The following is a 23,046-nucleotide window of genomic DNA, read 5'->3' on the forward strand; positions in this document are numbered from 1 at the left end:
TTTTTTTTTTTTTCATAGTATTAGTATTTCCTCATATTTACTCCTGCCACTGACAAGGATAGACGTCCAAGTCATTTAAACCAGAAAAACTGGTTGTGAATGCTCATGTCTCAGTGCCATCGACAGTGCTGGACGTCCAATCCATTTTAAATACAAAGGGGAAATGAAAAATAGTATGTACAGTAGTAACGCTCATACAAGACGTCTTATTGGTCCTTAGGTTTATCCTGTCAGTAAATGGGTTAATCATCATCGCCATAATGAACGTGTAATGCTACTTATAGCAAGGTAGCATATATAGTGTATTATACAGCAACTGAAGGAATATATATACAGTACTGTAGGTAGCACACGCCGAGTAAGGCTAAAAAAAGGCTTAACTGAATGGAGCCATTAATGGCAGCAAATGAGTTAAATCCAGCATTTGTCACTCATTTTTCAGTGCCATGAGTCCCATATAAGGGTTTAAAAAAATGAACATTTCCATCCATTTCAGTAGAAAAAAAAAAGCATTTGAGATCCTCATATTTGGTGTTCGGAGCACCACCCGAAAACAAATTCAATTTAAGGCTTCACCCGCATTTAAAAATAGAAGCGAAATCACGTCGCTCCGATGTGTCACATCCCCTCGACATGAAACGATTGCGGAGTCATTGCAGTGGAATCGCATTGTGTGAGCGAGCACTTCCTCGCTCACACGTTGACCTACAAAAATGCTCTCCGAGTCACGTGATTAAAGCTTGCTGCTGTGTATTTTGCGTGGCCTCAAAATCAAGGTTTATTAGCTGCGGCCTGATACGACGAGGTTGTCAAAATGAATGCTCGTGTTTTGATAAGATTACTAGGTGGAATTTGTGGTATTCCCCCGATACGGTTACGTTCACCTCGTTGACATGCAATGGTAATAGTGACTAAAAAAATCCTCTCTTTTTTTGGGGGGGGGGGGTGATTTGAGCGCAATGAAACATGTATTTTTTATATTATGGTGTGTTTAGGTTCTTCATGACGGGTTACTTGCCGCTGGGTTTTGAGTACGCGGTGGAGTTGACTTATCCCGAATCGGAAGGAACGTCCTCTGGACTGCTCAATTGTTCTGCACAGGTAAAAAAATAATAAAATAAAATGGCAATTAATGTGATAATGTTTAATAAAAGTTTAATGTTTGGTTTTGCTTATTAAGAACTTGAAACTACATTTCCGTTATTAATATACTACATTGTTTTTTATTTCAAATGAGTTCATTCTAGTGATGCACGATAATACATTTTTCAACCGATATCGATAACCGATAATTTCCTGCCCCTTCCACCCGATAACCGATAGTGTCACGCCGATAATTCTATTCAAATATGTATGTAAAATTCTAAAGTATACAAAGATCTAATGCTACTGTGCAAAAATGTAATTTAGTGCTATTTTTTTTTCCACATCAAATGTGAACAAGTAGTAAATTCCAACATCTAAACAATGGCAATGACATTGTGTAATGGTAAGCTTTTGGCAACAAACACCCAAGTTGCACAAAAATGCCTTTAAAAGTAAGCCATTCCTAACATATATCACATTACTACACTGCAAGAACACCTCCTTGAAACTAACAGAATTGGACAAAACTGTTGGTTGCGCACATTTGGAGGCTAAATCAAGTATATAATTATCGGATTGCATTATCGGTTGAATTTTCGTTTTATCTGGATTATCTCTGTGACGTCATAATTGCCATTATCGGCCGATAATTATCGGTGACCGATATTATCATGCATCTCTAGTTTATTCTCATAAATTAATGAATATATTCTCCGAAAATTCGATTTTCTTCTTGAAATTTTCAAGTTTGTATTCATTTTTGGTGGTCAAAAAATGCAACAAAATGCAAAAATTAAAATCACGTTTTTGTTTTCATGATGTTAAGTTTATCACAACCAAAGAAATTTTTTTTTTACCAAACGAGTTCAGTTCCTACGCTGGCTGACGTAACCTGAATAAATCGGAATTAACCCTTTAAGAACCCCTAAATACCCTCTAAATCTCAAAATAACTATTCAAAAACATGTATTATACGTCATTGTACTGTCCTCGCCAAAACGTTGGCGCGAAGTCCTAGCTGAACAGCGAGCTAAACTGTAATCGTTACCCTAGCTCTACTCCTCGTGTGTGCGCGTGTGCTCTTCTTCGTGTGTACATGCACTCTTACTCACATGCGGAAGTACTACCTGCTCTCCGCTTCGTGCACCAAAATAAAAGCATGCATCACAAAACAAAAGTCGACATTATAATCAAATACACATGTCGCCAAAAGGCAGAACAGTCATATTAATGAAATAATATACTGTGAGGTTCAATAAATTACTGTTTACACAACTAAAAAATAAATAAAAACACTGGAGACAAAATGGCGGATGACACACCAGTGTTGTAAAGTCGAAACCACGTAACCCGGGAACGACCTTTAATTTTAATTCCCGTGATTTTTACATTTCTACGCATTACATTAAAACTGCAGTACCATCATGAGTGAGTATAATGTTTACTTGTTGTATACCGTGCAGGTGTTTGGCATCATCTTCACCATCTGCCAAGGCCAGATCATTGACAAATTTGGAACTCTGCCCGGCAACATCTTCCTGTGTGTTTTTCTTTTCGTGGGCACCATCATGACTGGTGAGAGAAATTGTTTTATGACTCAAAAATACAAATGAGGAGGAATAAGGAGGAATATTAAATATGATCATGTTGTACTGTTTTTCAAAAGAATGTGGGGAAACCGATTGTGTGATATGGTGGTTTAGCTCGATAAAGGTCATTGGCTTGTTTTAGGTAACAAGAGGTACAAGCAGGAGCTCGTCCAAGGCTAAACAAATCCTCGTTTGCCTCAATAGAAACCATTGTAGGTGTCGTGTACAGAAAGATTTAGAAGTGAGGGCAATATATGGAAACATAAAATTTAAAAGTACATCATACACTAATTAAATAAAAAAGTGATCATTTGTTTTTTAAATGATTTTTATGTGCAAGCTTATAAAAAAGGAAAATGAGTTTCGTAATTTTTCTTTTTAATAAGGTGAATGTTTTAACTTCATTGTATGCAGTGCAATTGTAATTTTTCCTTATTTAGCTTTTATTTACTCTACAAAAATTAGTTGCTAGTTGAAATTTATTGTCATAAAGTGATTTTTGGTCATTTAAAAACTTAATTTTATGACAGTATGAATTTGTCATTTCTTTTATTATTAGTGATTATATATTTTGATATTATAAATGACTTGTGTTTTTTTTTAGTAGTTTTGTAGTCATAAATTAATAAATTTATCATAAAAATAAAATAGTTAGAATTTATATTCGTAATAAACAAATAAATGAATACATGTGATGTCCACCAATAAAACTTGAGTGAGTCACTAAAAAAATAAAAAAACAAGGGATAATGTAATTGAAATTTATCTTCATTTTTAAAAATAGTTTTAGTGTGTCCAAACTTTTAGAAAAATGTAGTCGTTCTTATTTTTTTTCTTCTTACTATATCATTATATTATAGCCAAATATCTGTTAACCTTTTTTCTTTTTACTTTACAGAAATTATTTGATAGTTAGCATATATTGTCATAAAGTGGATTATTTTTTTTCATTTAAAAAATTTACTTTTTTTGTAGTTCATCTTTATTATTATCACAACAACTATCAATGTGTCCATTAATTTATTATTGTTATTCACTATTATGTTTTTATTTTTAAATGATTAATTATTATTGTGATTTAACATATCAATAATATATGTATTAATGTAATAAAAACAACATAAATATGAATACAATAAAATTGGGGGGAAAAAAGAATATGGTTAAAGCCACCAATAAAAATCGCTTAATTGATTTATTTCATAATTTTTAAATTCTCTGATTGGCTGGCAAACAATTCATAGAATTCACCCCCACAAGGTTGCCATTGTCGGCAATAGACGTCCGTTCCAACTCATTTAAAGTCACAATTTGACAGTCCAGAAAGTCACGAAAGTGAGAGGGATAACACACCTGTGTGACTTGGGGTACCACGCAGTTCCCTTTCGTGGTTTAAATTTCCCTCTCTGATTTTTTTATATACTCCAGTTTGCTCAGCATAGAGTCGGGAGGGACCGATTCCGCCGCTGGACGAGCGGCGACTTAATTTTTGATACCTCCCTCCTGTGTAGCATAATGTATTTCCTCTTCTGTCTGTCCAATCAATGAGAGCGCCTTTCGTCCACGTGATGCTACTCTGAGAGTTCGGTTGACGCAGTGTGAATGCTGAACCTTTTCAACAATTCATCTGCAAGTGTTGTTGCGTGTTAGCTCTCCAATCAGATCCTGGTTTTCTTAGTCTAAAATGAAAGCACCCTTAGACATCTATCATTGTCAATCGCACTGAAAGAGCAAAAAAGAGCTCTCAATCCGGCAGGCAAATGAACCATGAAATGGAATGTTTTCCCGCAGTCGGTTGAACCATTTACGAACACTTTAGAAGCACACTTGCCACTGAAAAGGTAAGCCTTTAAGTCACTTTTAGAGCAAGAAAAACAACAAAACTGTCAACTGCGAGTTGTTCAGTTACAAAGGTCACCATTCGCCACGCGACCTTCAAGCGCAAATGTGGGTTAATGATTTGCACGCCTTCCGCTTGCGCAATGTTTTGTTTTTCCAGTCACTTCTTACAAAAATAGTTATTGAAAATGCTTTTTTAAAATGTCCGACAGGCTTCATCAAGTCGGACCTGAGGCGACAGAAAGCTAACGCGTTAGCCAAAACGAAAGTAAGTGACGAACTGTTGTTTCTCTTGCATGAAAATGTTCAGAAAATAAAAAACAAATCAAAGCAAATCAAGATCACGAAAAATATGTGGTATCCTGAAATGAAGTTGCCGTGGCGACCTGACTGTGATTTTAGGCGGAGGCCGCGACGGCGGGACCCGACTACGGCGCCACGGCGTTAATGTCCACGTCGCAGACGCCGACTGCGATATAAAGCCTTCCCTAAAACCTCTCAAACAAATCATAGCGCCGCCTACAGACGCACTGAGGTAATGATGACACGCCAATCTTTCTGCCCTGCTTTTTCTTTTCGCCGCTTCCTGTCGCTAATGATTGGCTTAAAGGGACAGCGCGTCCGCTTGATTCATTCAAGTGATTCCCTCATCATGGCCGCCGTCCAACAAATGTAATGTCATTTACGACAAGTGAAATATTAGACGTTACTTGTGGGGGAGACAGTGTTTTTGTACTTTTGTTTTCGTCCACAAGAGAGAGACCGAGTGCAACAACTTACTCGCTTTTTGAGGACATTGTAAAACAAATGCATAAATAAATAAGTCATATTTTTCATTTTTACCATTTATTTTTTTATGATTTTTTTTTTCTAAATATTAGAATTTTAGCTCATTGGCTGCCTTTGACAGTGATGTTTTTTTAAGGAATTGTTTGATGTTTTTATTTATTTATTTATTTATTTTTGAAATGATGGTTAAAAAAATGCCATTACCATATTGTTTTCCGTTTTCCTCCACAAGAGGGAGACAGTGTAACAACTATAACAAAATGGAGAGGATAAATATTTTTCATTTTTACTGTTTATTTATAAAACGAGGCCTGATTTTTTGTAGTTTTTATTAACCAATTGGCTGCCATTGACAGATAATTTTTTAGAGAATTTTTGATATTTTTTTTTTTTTTTTTTGTAAATATTTAAGAAAATGCCATTACAGAATTTTTTGGGGACACGCCCCTCAAATGTCCCCAAATGACCTGATATGACCAGGACATGCCCCCCAAATGTCCCCAAATGACCTGATTTGACAAGGTGACTAGGACACGCCTCCGAAATGTCCCCAAATGACCTGATATGACCAGGACACGCCCACAAATGTCCCCAAATGACATATGATTAAGACACGCCCCCAAATGTCCTCAAACGACCTGATATGTCCAGGACAAGCCCCTCAAATGTCCCCAAATGACCTGATATGACCAGGACACGCCCCCCCAAATTACCTTATATGACCAGGACATGCCCTCCAAATGTCCCCAAATGACCTGATATGACCAGGACGTGTCCCTCAAATGTCCCCAAATCAACAGGAAGTGACCTGATATTGTCCCCAAAATGTCCCTAAACCAATTTGGGCAGAGCTAAGATCTGTATCTCCACACAGCAAAGCCCTAGTTCATATACAAAATTTTAAATCATGAAATAAAATTTTAACTCAAACATTTTTTTTACTTTTTTTTTTTCACTGAAAAACAAAATCCACAAAAAAGAAAAATATACATTGAAAAACTGAAAATGAAATCACCAAAACAAAAACACTTGAATAATTCCAACAAAAAAAAGTTTTCACCCAAAAACATAAATATTAAATAAATATATCTATTTTAATTAAATATATGACACATATATATTTGACACATATATATATATATTTTTTTTAAAAATGATCATCTGTTTGCCCCAACAAAAAAATGAAATCTTTCACTTGTGTATTGTCTTTCAAGTAAATGTAAATCAAGTTGAGAAAGTTCAATAAAATACTTAATACAGTACATGTAATCCCCGGGTTGCGATGTACTCGACTTCACGACGGCAGAGTCTTGTCCGACATTTTGTGTCCTGTGGGTTTTTTTTTTCTAGTTGCACAAACAATATCTTATTGTATCTCACAGTATCTTGTTTTTTTACTTTACTTTATTAATATGCTGTGTTCTGTCCTCACTAAACGTGAAGCTGTTCAGCTTGACAGACAGCAAACAAGATAATTGTTCTTTCTGAAGCTTTTTACTTCCTTCACTTTTAACACGCATTTTATCAATCAAACACTTGACACAAAACAATTGGTGTTCAAACGTCCATTAAATTTGATCAATATGTAAATTTAGTAGGTTCAATTAGCCTAGTTTGTCTAACAAAAGTCTGCTAGCTTAAATGCTACGAATGCTCATGTGTTTACAATTCTCGCTCACACGTAACTTCACAAACTGTAGCTCTGAATTTCATTACAAATACATACAAGAATGTATATTAGCTGAAACAACTTACAGCCTTATGTGGGCCAAACCAAAGCGCAGCTATCCTTTATCCCTATACACCTCAGTCTGATTCTCAGTCATACAGGGCGACAGTCCAACCAGACCCAACGCTGTCACCAGAGGGCAGTGTATCCTCCATTATTGATAGGTGAATACACCCTATGGTGCAACCTGGACACATCGTCAGTGTTGTACCCGGGGGGGGGTCATAGGGTGTTTCGGGTCTTACATCATACCCGAGAGACCCAGCCAGGGTTGATCGGGCCCCGACTCGTGTCCAGGTAGTGCACTTCGCCACGTGTCCTCCCGTCCTTAGCCAGAGCCACCGTGAAGCCTTCTCAGCAGCCTCCAAGATGTTCTTGATAGCTCGTCTCCTGTGCACTACCCAAATCCCCAAGAGTCCCAAGACCCGGTGCAGAGACTGACCTGCAAAGCCCCTGCAGCCCACTTCAATAGGCTCACAGCGGGCCTTCCAACCATTTCGCCGGCACTCCACTACCAGGTCCGCATATTTGGCCCTCGTCCTCTCCTTAGCTTTCTCTACACGGTCTTCCCAGGGGACAGTAAATTCCAGCAGCACCACCTGTTTGCTTGCCGCAGACATCAAAACCATGTCTGGACGAAGTGATGTTACAGCTATGGTGTCTGGAAATCTCAGACGTCTCCCTAGGTCAACCAGGAGCTGCCTGTCTGCCTCATTAAACAAAATGCAATACTTTATACAAGGATACAAAAAAAGACTTTTTGGATAGTTATTTTGAAATTTAGGGGTACTTAAAGGGTTAATTCCAACTTGAGCGGAAATTCGTGTTACGTCGCCAGCGTAGGAACGGAAGTCGTTTGTAACCTGGGCACTACCTGTAGAATAATAAAGGATAATATTTTTTTAAAATACATTGTTTCATGTATTATGCAAATTAGGTATTATATTAATTACTCAGACACAAAAATATGACTGTAGTTTATAGATTTTCTTTCTGTAAAGTTGTAAAAGTGGGGGAAAAAAAGCTTAGCTGGAAGTGAAAGTTCCTGAAGTGACAGTTTATTCATAACGCATTGGCTCCCATTGATAGCACTAGACGTCCAATCCATTTCATTTGGACGTCTACTAGTGAATAAACTCCTTAAAATTCACAGTGGAATTCCAAATAACTTGAATGTTTTTGTGTCTGGTTACGCAGGGACCAGCCGACAGCCCGCGGGGGAGCGCCGTCATCATCCAACAAACCAAGTTTTAAACCAGCAAAGCACTTACAACAGACCAATCGCATCGTTTACACCTGACAAGAGCGCTATATGTACAACTGTAATACAAGACAAATGAATTCCAATATGCAACTTGACGTCAATTCTGACGAATACCTCGGACAATCCCGAATCACTTGACAATTTTACCAGCAACAGTATTGAAACTATGAATTTTCTAGATAATCAAAATGTATTTATGACTAATTTCAAGCACAAAATATGACGTGATTTGTACGCTTTATACACACATATTTACATATGAATGTATATTTATGTCATATTCATGTTTACACTTTAACATGATAAAAAAAATGGAATGAGACCTTTGTTTTTTCCCCTTTACAGAACCTGATTGCGCCTCCTCTTATGGCCACAAGGTGGCGTCATTGCTTTAAGGCTTCAGGCTAGTGGTAATGCTTTCTTACATTTATTGTTATGAGTTTATTTTTAAAGTAATAGAGTGATTCTTTGTCACATTACATTTATATAAAATTTACAGTTTTTAAAGGGGGGAGACAGCATTTTTTTTAAATGTACGCTATATTTTTAATTTTTTAATTTCAAAGGAAAGAAAACTTCACATTCCTCTCATGCATTTTAGTTGTCATTAAAAAAGCAAAAAGGGAAAGTTTTTAAATTTACTTGCAGCTTATCGAAGAACACTAAATTATGTACTAAAAACTTTTTTTTTTATTCATGTAATTACATTTTTTAATTCCATTAAAACGGCAAATAATATTTGAATACCTTAATTATATTTTTCCCCAAAAATAATTTTTCAAAGCAGTAAATAATCTTATATATTTTAAACATTTTGTTCTTCAATTAAAAAGGAATGAAATATTGATTTTATTATTCAAGTATTTTTACTTTTTAATTCCATAAAAACTGCAAATATTTTAATAACTTATTTTTTTCGAATATTTTTTAAAGCAGTAATCTTTTATATTTTAAATGTTTTGTTCTTGAATTAAAAAGGAACAAAATATTTTATTCATTTTATTATTCATGTATTTTTATTTTTTTAATTCCATAAAAAAATGGGGAAACGGTAAACTTTTGTAACTTCATTAATTATTTCTCATAAATAAAATAAATAAAAAATTAGACAGTAAATGGACTAATTTTCAAAATATTTTCTTTAATTGAAAAGGAAAAAATATACATATCTTTAAATTCATGTATTTTAATTTTTTTAAATTCCATAAAAATAGGGTGAAACAGTAATTTTTTAATTCCATAAAAATAGGGTGAAACAGAAATAATACTGTCATAACTTTATTATTTCAAATAAATAAAATTAAAGCAGTAAATATTATTTTTTCAAATAATTGTGTTCTTTAAAAATAAATATTCTCTTGATGTTTTTTATTTAAATTCATGTTTTTTTTTAAATTCCATTAAAAAAAGGCAACAACAGTAACATTTTTAGAACTGCGTTAAAAAAATTTAAGCAGTAAATAGTTTTATTTTTCAAACATTTTGTTCTCATAAAAGGGGAAAAAAAGACACAAAATGTGGACCTCGAGTGGTTTAGCTCAAGACTTCTATTGAAAAAATATTTACTTACCAAATATCCCAATTTTTAATGTTTGCATAGTTTCACCTTGTCCAGTGAATGCGATTAAATGTGAATCGTTTTTTCACGACAAAGGTTTCATCTTCACTCTTCCCGTACAAATTTTGGAACATTCCGCAATGAAACTCGACTCCTCAAAGCCAAAGTTTAACCACAAAAAATGCCCCAACTACTCCAAATGTTTCATGAAACGAGTCATTTACAACTCGAGCAAGGCACCACTTGTAGTTTTACAGTATATGTTCTTTGCATTTTATTGTTGGAATGGAAACCAAAACAGCTCATTTCCAGACTGAGCAGATGGCGTCGCTGACACGTTGTAAGATGTGGCGGCACTTTCCCGACATTGGGGGCGGGGCGTCAGTGGGTTCAAAGGAAGCGCCGCCACCGTGACTGGACGCTTTCAAGCCACGGCGGACAATTTTCGATTGGGTTCATGATTTGTGCGCTCTGCTCGGCAATGATCGCGAAGGTTTCTTTTTGTTGTTGTTGTTTCTAAAAAGTATTAAGTTAAATAATAATGTAAAGAAAATAACTGGCTTTCACACTACTAATGCGATTACAAAGGGCAAATTCACAATCAAATCAGATATGCAAAATTTACATAAAAGTCAAAACTTTGGTCAAACTCTTTAACAGTTTAGCAACCTGTGAACTGAATACATCCACGAGATGCAAGGTGTAGGCTGGGTCTCAACATTTGTATGGTCGATATACAGTCCCTAACAAAGGTCTTGTCGCTTATCCATTTTGTAGAAACAATTGCTAATAACCTGACTTTTAATTATTAGGGCCCGAGCACTAAGCGTGAGAAGGCCCTATTGTAATGCAAATGTTTATTATTATTTTTGTTTTCATGGCAAATGAAAATGGCCAATTTGAAGGCCTAAACATGCTCGAAAACTCACCAAAATTTGCACATACATGCGACTTCGCGTAAATTTCGATAATTTTTCAACATTGCAAAAAAATGTTTTCAAATGGCTCAGTGGCGCCCCCTTGAATTAAAAAAAAAAAAGGCCTTTCCTTTGATGTTTTTCAACGTAGAGTGATGAAATTTGGGGAGTCAATACGTTGTCTAAAACTGCCTCAAAAAGTCTATAGCACCCATATTCCAAACCCAACAGGAAATCGGGTATTTTGGATCGAATGTTGAAAAACATGCCATTTTGGTCGAAAACCAGAGTGCACGTTTGAGACCATTATGCCGAGGCAGTTAGTTGGACCCTCCTCAAAATTGGTCAGACTGTTCATGACACATATGAGATGTTAGGTTATGAAAATGGTGAGTTTTCATTCTCGGGCCTGACCTGAGCGGGGTACCAAAGTTGGGTGTTTTTTTGGCAACACGCCAATTCACTAAATAATAACTTCCTGATACAAGGTGCAATCCTTTTTGCAATCGTTTTTCTCCCGAAGACTGGAGTTTTTGGAGTTTTTCCTTGCCGACATGGAGGGTCTAAGGATGGGGGATACCCAGGACTTTATTTATTCATCTTTGTTGTTTCATTTGCTGTTTCTGATTGTGTATCATATTGCCTCTGCAAAGCCTTTTGAGACGGCGTTGTTGTGATCTAGGGCTATACAAATAAAACTGAATTGAATTGAATTGAATTGAATCCTTTTCATATCTGGCATGCATGTGAGGTTTCCAAGCCTGAACACGACTGCATTGACATATTACGCATTAGGCCTGGCGCCCCCTAGTGGGAACAGGAAACGCCTTTTTTACGAGCAAGGCTCCTCCTCCTCAGGAAAGTAATCGATTGACCTTAAACCTGCATCAGGGGAGCCTTAAGACATGTGTTCAGGTATCTCATGAAAAATATTGAGTTTTCGTTGAAGCGGCGGTGTCCAAACAGGAATGTGAAAAGACCCTCAGCATTTTGTCTCAAAATGGCCAATTTTAAAGTATGAACATGCTCAAAAACTAAACAAAATTGGCACATACATGCGGCTTCACGTAAATTTCAATAATTTAGCAACGTTGTGAAAATATTTAATAAAATGGCTCAGTGGCGCCCCTTTGAATTTAAAAAAAAAAGGCCTCTATTAGTTTTTTCATTCAATTTGTATCAGAAATGGCTCATATGAAAGCTAAGACCCTCCCAAATGATGTTGAATGTACAAAAATATATTTGTTTCACTGAAAAAAGATTTATCATTTAGTGAAGACATAAAGGTCAAATTTTGGCAAGACAAAAGTTTTGTTGTCTACAGAAAGTAGTGTGAAAATTGAACAGAAAATGTAGTTCAAATACAAAAATATGTTACATAACATAAGCAAATTAAGTAGTGATGCTGTGAGATCCAAATTTAATATTTTGTATGACTTCCATGGACTGCATCCATGCGGTTCGGCAAGGATTCGTACAATTTATTGATGAAGTCATCAGGAACATCAAAGAAAGCAGTCTTACATACTTCCCAGAGTTCATCAACATTCTTGGGTTTCGTCTTCCATGCTTCCTCTTTCATCCTACCCCAGACATGCTCAATGATGTTCATGTCTGGTGACTGGGCTGGCCAGCCCTGGAGGATCTTGATTGAAGTATGCGATGGAGCACCATCCTGTTGCAGAATTTATGATTAGGAATGTAAGAGACAGCTAAGATTTGTTGATATTTCAGACTATTTATGTTGCCTTCCACCCTGCAGATCTCTCGCACACCCCCGTACTGGATGTAACCCCAGACCATGATTTTGCCACCACCAAACTTCACTGTTTTGTGGCAAAAGGTGGATTTTTCAGATGAATCTTCCATTGAATTACACCACAGTCGCCGCAAATATTGCAGGAGACCTACTGGAGCCCGCATGGATCCGGGATTCACTCAGAAAACAGTGAAGTTTGGTGGTGGCCATTTCTGAAACCAGTTGAATAATTAAGTCAGGTTATTAGCAATTGTTTCTACAAAATGGATAAGCGACAAGACTTGTCAGGGACTGTAGTCTGGAAAATACGGTAGCTGACATGTTTTTGTATCTAATAAGTATATATGTGTGTGTATGAGCTGTTTCAGAATGTGAAGGGGAATTGAGTAGAGTGTGAGTTATGGTGCCGCAGAGGTGAGAGGTGTTAAAAGGTGCAAGGGTTTGAAACACAATATTTGTTTTTGTGCGGTGAACTCTATGCACTGCAGTAAAGCCAGAAAATGCGATTACGTCGGGAAGCCCGGACGACGTCTCACTTGGGGTGGAAAGTTGGGTTTATTGCGTCGCTCGGATGTTTGTGCGACGACAAGAGGCCTCATAAAATCTGAAACAAGGGAAAAGTTTCCGACGAATAAAGTTTAGGGTTGTTCCGATCATGTTTTTTTGCTCCCGATCGTTTTAGTTTGAGTATCTGCCGATCCCGATACTTCCCGATCCGACTGCTTTTTTTTTGTTGCTCCCGATTCAATTCCAATCATTCCCAATCATTTTTCCCGATCATATACATTTTGGCAATGCATTAAGAAGAAAATGAATAAAACTCGGACGAATATATACATTCAACATACAGTACATAAGTACTGTATTTGTTTATTATGACAATAAATCCTCAAGATGGCATTTACATTATTAACATTCTTTCTGTGAGAGGGATCCACGGATAGAAAGACTTGTGACTTTGTATATTGTGACTAAATATTGCCATGTAGTGTATTTGTTAAGCGTTCAGTAAATGATACTGTAGCCATGCCCAAATGCATGATGGGAAGTGGAACCATGACTGTGCGTAGTGCTACCAATTGATATATCTTCTTTGCGTTGGGAAATAACATAAGGTGTTAAGAAAAAGATCAATTGCTACCTTGCTTCCCCACATTGCTTCCCATGATATTTCTAATCGTAGGGAGAGGGACTGTAAGGCTTTAGCCAATTAAAAAAAGGCTCCAAAGGCTGCCAAAATTCAATCTACTTCTTTTACGCTGCGTTTTATCTCTCTATATAGGTAAATCGGCGCCATTACAGATTGAGCGCGACAATGCGTGAGTGGGTCGTGCAGCGCATGCATTAATTGCGTTAAATATTTTAACGTGATACATTTTTTAAAAAATTAATTACCACCGTTATCGGGATAAATTTGATAACCCTACCTTAAGCTTAAACTAAAGACTCTGGATGACTGTAACATATTATGTCTGTAACGTTAAATACAATTAGAAACGATTTAATTAAAAAAAAAAAAAAAAAAAATATATATATATATATATATATATATATATATATATATAAAGGATATATAAAGGCATGGCCGATATTTTTTTTGCCGATTCTGATACTTTGAAAATGACGTGATCGGACCCGATCGATCGGAATATGTTTGAGAAAAAGAAAAATATTTTGTGGAATGAAAGTTGCCACTTTTTGAGAGGAAAGTCATATATTTTCAAGGATAAAAATGGATTTTTTTCAGGAATTAAACGAAATATTTTCAGGAAAATGTTATACAGTATGCATACTAGCAAATTCAATATCTTATTTCGGGACAAAAATGAGTTGGACACCTCTGCTCTCGACCGCCTCATCATCTATAAGTGCGTACTCTCAATCTGGCGTGGAAATCGTCCTCCCAAAGTAGGAAATGAAACGTTCAGCGGCGTCGACGGGCTTCCAAGATGAACTCATCCTGTAAATCCTCACGGCCAATCTGACGTCAAACGCTTTGCCGCTCTAAAACTAATATTTTGGAATGGGATTTGCGAGGAAATGAAGGTTTCTCATTGCGAGATCCCGTCGGGGGTGTCCCGTTTCTGAGAAAGCGATCGGACAGAGCGTCGTTATGGGAAGCCGTATGTTTTATGATATATAATATGAACGTTTGATGCCTTGGCTCGCGCTGCCTTTATGGTCATGCGATGTTTAAGTCTTCCAGTCTTTTCTTCTTGGCTTTGCTCGCCACTTGGAATCATCTACAAAGGACACTTTGTCTTTCTTTATACGTTGTTCGAAATATAACATTTTCATTAGTGTTGCACCGATACTTGTATGGGTGTAGATAACAATCAGGGGTTGCCGCAGCGAATCATTTGTCTCCATCTAACCCTGTCCTCTGCATCTTCTGCTCTCACATCAACTATGTGGGATAATTACACCAATAAATATTAACACTTTAAGTTTTATTTGACAAGCTTTGAACCATTTTGCTGAAAAACTATCATTGTTTCAAGAGGCTTCATTTGGCCATCACTGCTCCCTTGGAGGAGACAAACTCTGCTGCCACCTGCTGCCAACACTGTTGTCACCCAACATGCCTCCTAGCATGCATTGCAGCATAACAGATGTAAATAACAATCAAACATTTCCTGTTCCCAGCAGGGGGCGCCAGGCCTAATGGGTGATACTTCAATGAAGTCGAGTTCAGGCTGGGATACATCACGTACATGCCAAATATGAAAAAGATTGAATGTTGTATGGGGGAGTTATTAGTCATTTTCTGAATTTGGTGTTTTGTCGATAAAATGTCCGACTTTGGCACCCCATCGACTTTGGCATGATGAAAAATTCATCGTATCTTTTTTTCTGCAACAGATGAAGTAGCAGAGTGTGAAGCAACAGCCTTAATGATTCTAAGCAGTTCTTCACTGCTGTCATCAGATGAACCAATTTATCCCTAAAACTGTATATTTCATTGAAAAGTACATAGTATTTTTTTCTCCAACAGAAGTAGTTTTATCCCTAATATATGTCATTAAAAAGTACATAGTATTTTTTTCTCCCACAGAAGAAGTAGCAGAGTTTGAACCCTAAACCCTAACTCAAACCCCCCCCCCCCCCCCCCCCCCCGCACAGGTCAGCCCGTGAATGAAAACTCACCATTTTGATATGTGCAAATTTTAGTGCATTTTCGAGCATGTTCAGAACTTCAAATTGGCTGTTTTCATTTGCCCTGAAAAGCCCTAACCCTAAACCTTAACCCTAATCCCCAAATAAGCCCAACTTTGGTACTCCGCCCAGGTCAGGCCCGTGAATGAAAACTCACCATTTTGATAACTTCTCATATGTCTCATGAAGAGTCTCACCAATTTTGAGGAGGATCCAACTAACTGCCTCGGCGCAATGGTCTCAAACGTGTACGCTGGTTTTCTACAAAAATGGCATGTTTTTCAATATTCAATCCAAAATATCCGATTTCCTGTTGGGTTTGGCAAGAGACTTTTTGGAGCAGCTTTGCACAATATATTGACTCTCCAAATTTCATCGCTCTACGCTGAAAAAACCTAAATCGAGAGGCCTTTTGTAAAAATTCCAGGGGGCGCCACTGAGCCATTTTTTGACATTTTTTTCACAATGTTGCCAAATTATCGAAATTTTCGCGAATCCGCATGTTTGCAAATTTTGGTGAGTTTTTGAGCATGTTAAGACCTCCAAATGGGCCATTTTCATGTGGCATGAAGAAAGAATAATAATAATCCTTTGCAGAACAATAGGGCCTTCGCACCATGTTGGTGCTCGGGCCCTAATTAATGTTCTGTGCTAATTATTGCGAGTTATGGTATTCGGTAGATTGATTCAGAGATTTATTTGTCATTGACACCAGCTCTCACAAGATGACAACAGAAACTCCGTTCGATGAGTGAGCATCGGGCCGCTGCAGGCTTTGTTCCGCGCCGCCACTTCTCTCTCTTCTTCAGAAATTACAGAGCAAGTTACAAGTAGACACACATATATCATACAACATAGCATGGGTATGACATGACGCACAGGTCACGTGCAGGGATTTTTTGTACGAAAACTACCAGTATGGGGGGGGTAAGAAAAAGGCTGTGTGTGAGTGTGTGTATGCACAAGTGTATCGGTGTTTGTACGTGTCTGTAGAAAAAATAAAGAGTCGCAGGGCCCTGCGACCGGCCTTGGGTAGAGATCAAGGGCAAGAGATATGGCCATCTGCGCGGCTCTCTCCAGGAGAAGGGAAGGGTGGGGTAAGGGTGTTCGGGAAAGGTAAAGGCAAATTATAATCGAATTAAGCCGAATAAGAATTTAATATGTCCAAATACGGTTGGTCTTCAGTCAATTTTGCGTTCCTCATGGTGTAGGCAGACCTTAGGTCCCTTAAGTTATTGCCAATAGTCGCGGTCTGCCCCGACAGTTCCGTCACCTGGCGCAAGGTAGCATCCACTCTTCTCCATCCTTCCTCGGACCAAACCGTGAGTCCACGGAGCCAGTTCTCGATCCGAGCCTTGGCACGGTCTTCCAATGCCTTGAATCGAACTGTTTGATCCCTGGTCAATTTGTTGATTTTCTTGAAAGCTGCTGTCTTGGGAACTTTCCGGTATAGCGGGGCACTTCCTAAGCCAAGCGGAAGGAACCTCACAACCGTCACGTCAAACAAACAAATATCCTTGATATCTTCCACAGATAGGATAGTTAGACATGCTGGCTTCCAGTGATCCCAGGAATCTCTCACATATCTAGCAGGGAAGGTCCCGTCTGGGTAAGACTGCTCTCCTGGTGCAACGTGTCTTGTTGAAAAAAATTTTGTCAATTGCAGGGAGAGACCAACTACTGTAATTTTCGCACTATAAGGCGCACCTGGCTATAAGCCGCCACCCACCAAATTTGAGACGAAAACCGCTTTTGTTCATAGATAAGCCACACTGGACTATAAGCCGCAGCTGTCATCACTGTATTATGAGATAGTTACACCGAAAGATATCATCCGGTAACACTGCATTTGACAGCGGCATCATATGACCAAAAAAACCACCATGAACCTTTGAAGCGTCATTGCTTCAAGAAGCTTTATTTGGCCATCACTGCTCCTTTGGGAGAGACAAAAAACCTCTGCTGCCACCTGCTGTCCACACTGTTGTCATCAAACATGCCTCCTAGCATGCATTGCAGCGCTATAGATGTAAATAACAATCAAAATTCATGTTCTGTGCTAATTATTTCTTCAGTTACTGTTCCAGTTTCATTAATTGCTAGTTATGGTATTTGGTAACACTTTATTTGACAGTGGTGCCATAAGACAATCATAATTGTGACATACCACTAGAGATCGATCGGGTCCGATCACGTCATTTAGTATCTGAATTGGCAAAAAAATATCGGCCATGCCTTTTTTTAATATATATATATATATATAAATATATATATATATATATATATTTTTTTTTTTTTGATTAAATCTTTTTCTAATTGTATTTAACGGGACAGACATAATATGTTACTCATCCAGAGTCTTTAGTTTAGGCTTAATGTTGGGTTATCAAGTTTATCCCGATAACAGCGGTAATTGTTTTTTTTAAAAAATGTATCACGTCAAAATATTTAATGCAATTAATGCGTGCGCTGCACGAACCACTCACGCATTGTCGCGCTCAATCGGTAATGGCGCCGTTTTACCTATATAGAGAGATAAAAGGCAGCGTAAAATGAGTAGAGTGAATTTTGGCAGCCTTTTGAGCCGTTTTTTTAATTGTCTAAAGCCTTACAGTCCTTCTCCCAACGATTAGAAATATCAAGGGAAGCAATGTGGGGAAGCAAGGTAGCAATTGATCTATTTCTTAACACCTTATGTTACTTCCCAATGCAGAGAAGATATATCAATTGGTAGCACTACGCACAGTCATGGTTCCACTTCCCATCATGTATTTGGCCATGGCTACAGTATCATTTACTGAAAGCTCAACAAATACACTAGATGGCAATATTTAGTCACAATATACCAAGTCACAAGTCTTTCTGTCCGTGGATCCCTCTCACAATAAGAATGTTAATAATGTAAATGCCATCTTGAGGATTTATTGTCATGATAAACAAATACAGTACTTATGTACTCTATGTTGAATGTATATATTCGAGTTTTATTCATTTTTTTCTTAATGCATTGCCAAAATGTATATGATCGGGAAAAATTATCGGGAATGGTTGGAATTGAATCGGGAGCAAAAAAAAAAAAAGCAATCGGATCGGGAAATATCGGGATTGGCAGATACTCAAACTAAAACGATCGGGATCGGATCGGGAGCAAAAAAAAACAGATCGGAACAACCCTACATACCACTGTCATAAACAATCATAAATGCCTATAACGGATGGAATTTAGTGTTATCTGGCAAATTAGCTCACTTTTGAATGGAAGTAAAGGATCCAAACTGGACATAAACGGAGTTAGTGACATAATTTGCCGTATGACATCTAATGACATCCGTCATAAGCAGTCAGTAATGCCCATGATAGTGTCATGTCACAATTATGACAGTCTTATGATGTCGCTGTCGTATAAAGTGTTACCTAATAACTTAAAAAAAAAATCAACAAATAAGCCGCATTGGACTATAAGCCGCAGGATTCAAAGTGAAGGAAAAAAGTAGCGGCTAATAGTCCGAAATTTACGGTAATCAGATCCATTTTCCTTCCTGGTTTTTCACTTTTCGCGGCGGGTTCTCGTCCCCATTAACCGCGAAAAACGAGGGATAACTGTATTATTAATTCAGCAACCCAACCTGAGTGTAGCAGTGAACTCACTCTCGCTCTAATTACTGCCGTGCACAGCCTCACATTACATACAAACAGGGCAAGGCAAGGCAAATTTATTTATATAGCACAATTCAACACAAGGCAATTCAAAGGGACCCAAATTGCAAAAAAAAGATAAAATTTTTGGGCAATGAATTTATTAATTGATTTTAATCACTTGTAGCAGCATTATGTATTCGCCGCAGCTTCCAGTATAATTGTTTTTATATCATCTCTATAAATACGCCATTGCAAACATAAATCCATGGATACCTTTTTCCATGTCTTTTTCGCTCAAAAAAACCCCCTTGATTCTGGCTACATTTTTGGTAATGGGTATAATCCGTAAAAAATGTCAGATAGCTGTCAGATTTCAGGTCTGATTCAAGATTTTTGGCCAGATTAATAGCTGCCAATGACATTGAGCCAAGGTGAGCGTTCATCTTTTGACCTTTCCTTTTTTAAGCCGAAAAATAAATAAAACTAAGCTCTGCACTGGATGATTGAAACAAGTGAAAACAAACACAAGCGCCCTTTGTAAAGCCAACTTGGATCTCGGCTAAAAATCACAACACAGGCACTTTAGCAACCGCGGCAAAACGTAACATCAGTGCGAGTTTGGCGGTGACTGCCAGGAGCCATCAAGTCTATCAAAAAATGGATGACAACAAACTTCTGTGGGTGTTTCATAAAGACTTTTGGCTACAGTTGGAACATCCTAGAGAAAAAAAACTTGTACTAAGTGTACAATTTTGTGATTTTCTTCAGTTTATTCATCTCCCAGCGACATACAGTTAAAGTTGGAACTCACTCTGAAACAATTGCCGCCACATTTGTCTTTCTATCACCGAAAAACTGTCCGGTCTATCATTTATTCATACGTGGACTCTTGAGGCAGTGTATTAATCACATTTTTATGATGCGGTTGTTTCCATAAATACCCCTTAGGATAAGCTGAAGCCGTGCCGTGATTCCAGCGTTGTTCTCGAGCCACATCTGTTGATATACTCTATGACTTGGCTGATGGGTTTTCCTTATGAAGCTAAACCGACAACATACCTGAAAAAGATACTTTCATACATGCATGCATTCATTTATCCTCTGAACCGCTTAGCATCACAAGATTTGCGGGGGTGCTGTAGCCTATCCCAACTAACAACGGGCAGGAGGCAGGGTACACACTAAACTAGTTGCCAGCCAGTTGCAGGGCACATGGAGACAAACAACCAATAAACAACAACAATAAAAAATAAATAAACAATTACAACAACAAAAAATGTTTAATTTATTTAAAAAAATATTTTTAAATTTATATGTAAAAACTATTGTATTTTTTATACATATAATTTAAAAAATGTAATTCTTTAAACTGTAAAGAAAAAAAAAAAAAAAAAAACTATAATTTTCGGACTATAAAGCCCACCTGACTATAAGCCGTCACCCACCAAATTTGACATGAAAATGGTATTTGTTCATAGATAGCCGCACTGGACTATATACAGTATTGACTATATACTTTTTCAGCCAGTACAAGCCACTGTAAGTAATGTAAAAAGGCATCAATGTTCTGGAGGTGGGGGAAACACCACTAATTTTGCATCCAAAAGTCCGATCTGCATCAGAGTTATTATCGTATTAATCTGTGTGACCATGCTAACTTCCAAAATTACTGTGGTCAGGCCAGCCTCCACATGGAACAACAAAGTCAAGCTAGCCGTCCCTCATTTGGATCATTGTTAGCATTATGTGCATTACCGTAATGCAACGCGGTGGCTTCAGAGTGAAACTCACAAGAATGGGTCCACGTCTGAGGGACACTGACATGAACATGAACTTACATGAAAAAAATAACATCTGTGGAACGAAATCACACATCAGGATTTCATGAGAGTACTTTGGTTGGAGTCTCGGGGTAGTTTAGGTCACAGGGGTTTTCAACCCAGTCCTCAAGGCACACTGTGGGTCCTGGTTTTTGTTCCAGCCGATCCAGCAGAGACAGTTGAACCAATGAGGCTTCTGCTAAAACAAGCCACACCTGACTGCAATCAACTGATTGCACTTGTAAAACACCAGATTGGGGAAAAAGTGTTGTCATCTTGTTTGGTAAGAATGAAATCCTGCACCCACAGTGTGCCTTAGTGGAATAGGTTGGGGACCCCTGGTTTAGGATGCCTCAGATGTACCGAAATTTTCGGACCCCAAAAAAAAAACATTTTTTAAAAATGTTTAAATTTATTTGTAAAAACTGTTGTAATGTTTTTTATACATATAATTTTAAAAATAATTTCTTTAGACCGTAAAAACAAAACAATTAAAAAAAAAATATTTTAAAAATATATTTATATGTAAAAACTATTGTAATGTTTTTTTATACATATCATTTTAAAAATAATTTCTATAGACAAACAAACAAACAAAAAAAACTTTTCGGACTATAAGGCGCACCGGACTATAAGCCGCCACTCACCAAATTTGACACGAAAATGGTATTTGTTCATAGATATGCTGCACTCGGCCATAAGTCGTAGCTATCCTCACTGTATCATGGAATATTTCCACCAAAAGATAATATATTAACCGGTAACACTTTAGCCCCAGGAAGCTCAACCTCTGCTGCCACCTGCTGTCAATACTGTTGTCGTCCAACATGCCTCGTAGCATGCATTGCAATGCTACAGATGTAAATTACAATCAAAATTCATGTTCTGTGCTAATTATTTCTTCAGTTACTGTTCTAGTTGTTTCATTAATTGCTACTTATGGTATTTGGTAACAGTTTATTTACAATATTGCCATAAGACTGTCATAAGACTATCATATCTATGACATGACACTGCCATGAACATTAATGAATGCTTATAACAGATGTCATTTAGTGTTATTCGGGTAATTATCTCACTTTTGAATGGATGTAAAACATCAAGCAGAACATAAATGGAGTTAGTGACAAAATTTTCCTGAACGACACTGTCATTTTGTGTCATCCAGCAAATTATTTCACTTTTGAATGGATCCGAGCTGGACATAAATGGACTTAGTGACATAATTTGCTGGATGACACTAAATGACAACCGTCATAAGCATTCATTAATGCCCATGATAGTGTCATGTCATAATTATGACTGTCTTATGGCAGTCTTATGACGCCGCTGTCAAATAATGTGTTACCTATTATTAACCCAAATAAATCAACAAATAAGCCACACTGGATTTTAAGCCACAGGATTCAAAATGAGGGAAAAAAGTAGCGGTTTATTGTCCGGAAATTACGGCGCAACACCTGTTTTAATTATTTCCAAATTTTTCAATATGAGTCACGCAACGATTTCCCTCGAAAATTTCCAGTCCGATTTGGATTGGAATACTCATGATGAAAATATTGCCTTGGTTGGATTGTTTAGCTCATTCACCTGACATTAGCATTTAGCAAATGATCATATTTTAGTTCCACTGATATCACCAAGAATTTAGAATTGGACATCTATCATCATCAAAAGTACCCAACGGATTAAAAACAACATTTCTTATATTCTCACAACTTTTTACCGGCAGGGGAATCCAAACGTTCTGGTCAAGAATTTAGCAGCTGATCAAAAAAACTGATGCTAATGGTATACAGTTGACCTCAAAAAATGTAACAGGAAATCCAAAAAGGGAATAATTGACTTCCATAAGCGACTGCTTTTGGTTTCCGCGCGAGCGCGTTTTTTTGTTTGTTGCT

The 23,046-nt window shown here is 37.3% G+C and overlaps 1 protein-coding gene across 1 annotated transcript in view; it reads left to right on the forward strand.

Moving 5' to 3' along the window:
• flvcr2b (FLVCR choline and putative heme transporter 2b) overlaps positions 1–9,019 on the forward strand; it is a 37,313-nt gene extending 28,294 nt beyond the window's left edge. Inside the window, exons 7-11 of the mRNA XM_057823434.1 lie at positions 996–1,101; positions 2,550–2,661; positions 4,727–4,782; positions 4,917–5,049; positions 8,230–9,019. Of these exons, the coding sequence (XP_057679417.1) occupies positions 996–1,101; positions 2,550–2,661; positions 4,727–4,782; positions 4,917–4,994 (352 nt within the window). The 3' untranslated portion in view covers positions 4,995–5,049; positions 8,230–9,019. The remainder of the gene's footprint in view (positions 1–995; positions 1,102–2,549; positions 2,662–4,726; positions 4,783–4,916; positions 5,050–8,229) is intronic.
• The last annotated feature ends 14,027 nt before the right edge of the window (positions 9,020–23,046 follow it).

Source organism: Corythoichthys intestinalis, chromosome 19 (genome assembly GCF_030265065.1).
Source record: "Corythoichthys intestinalis isolate RoL2023-P3 chromosome 19, ASM3026506v1, whole genome shotgun sequence".
Classification (NCBI taxonomy): domain Eukaryota; kingdom Metazoa; phylum Chordata; class Actinopteri; order Syngnathiformes; family Syngnathidae; genus Corythoichthys; species Corythoichthys intestinalis.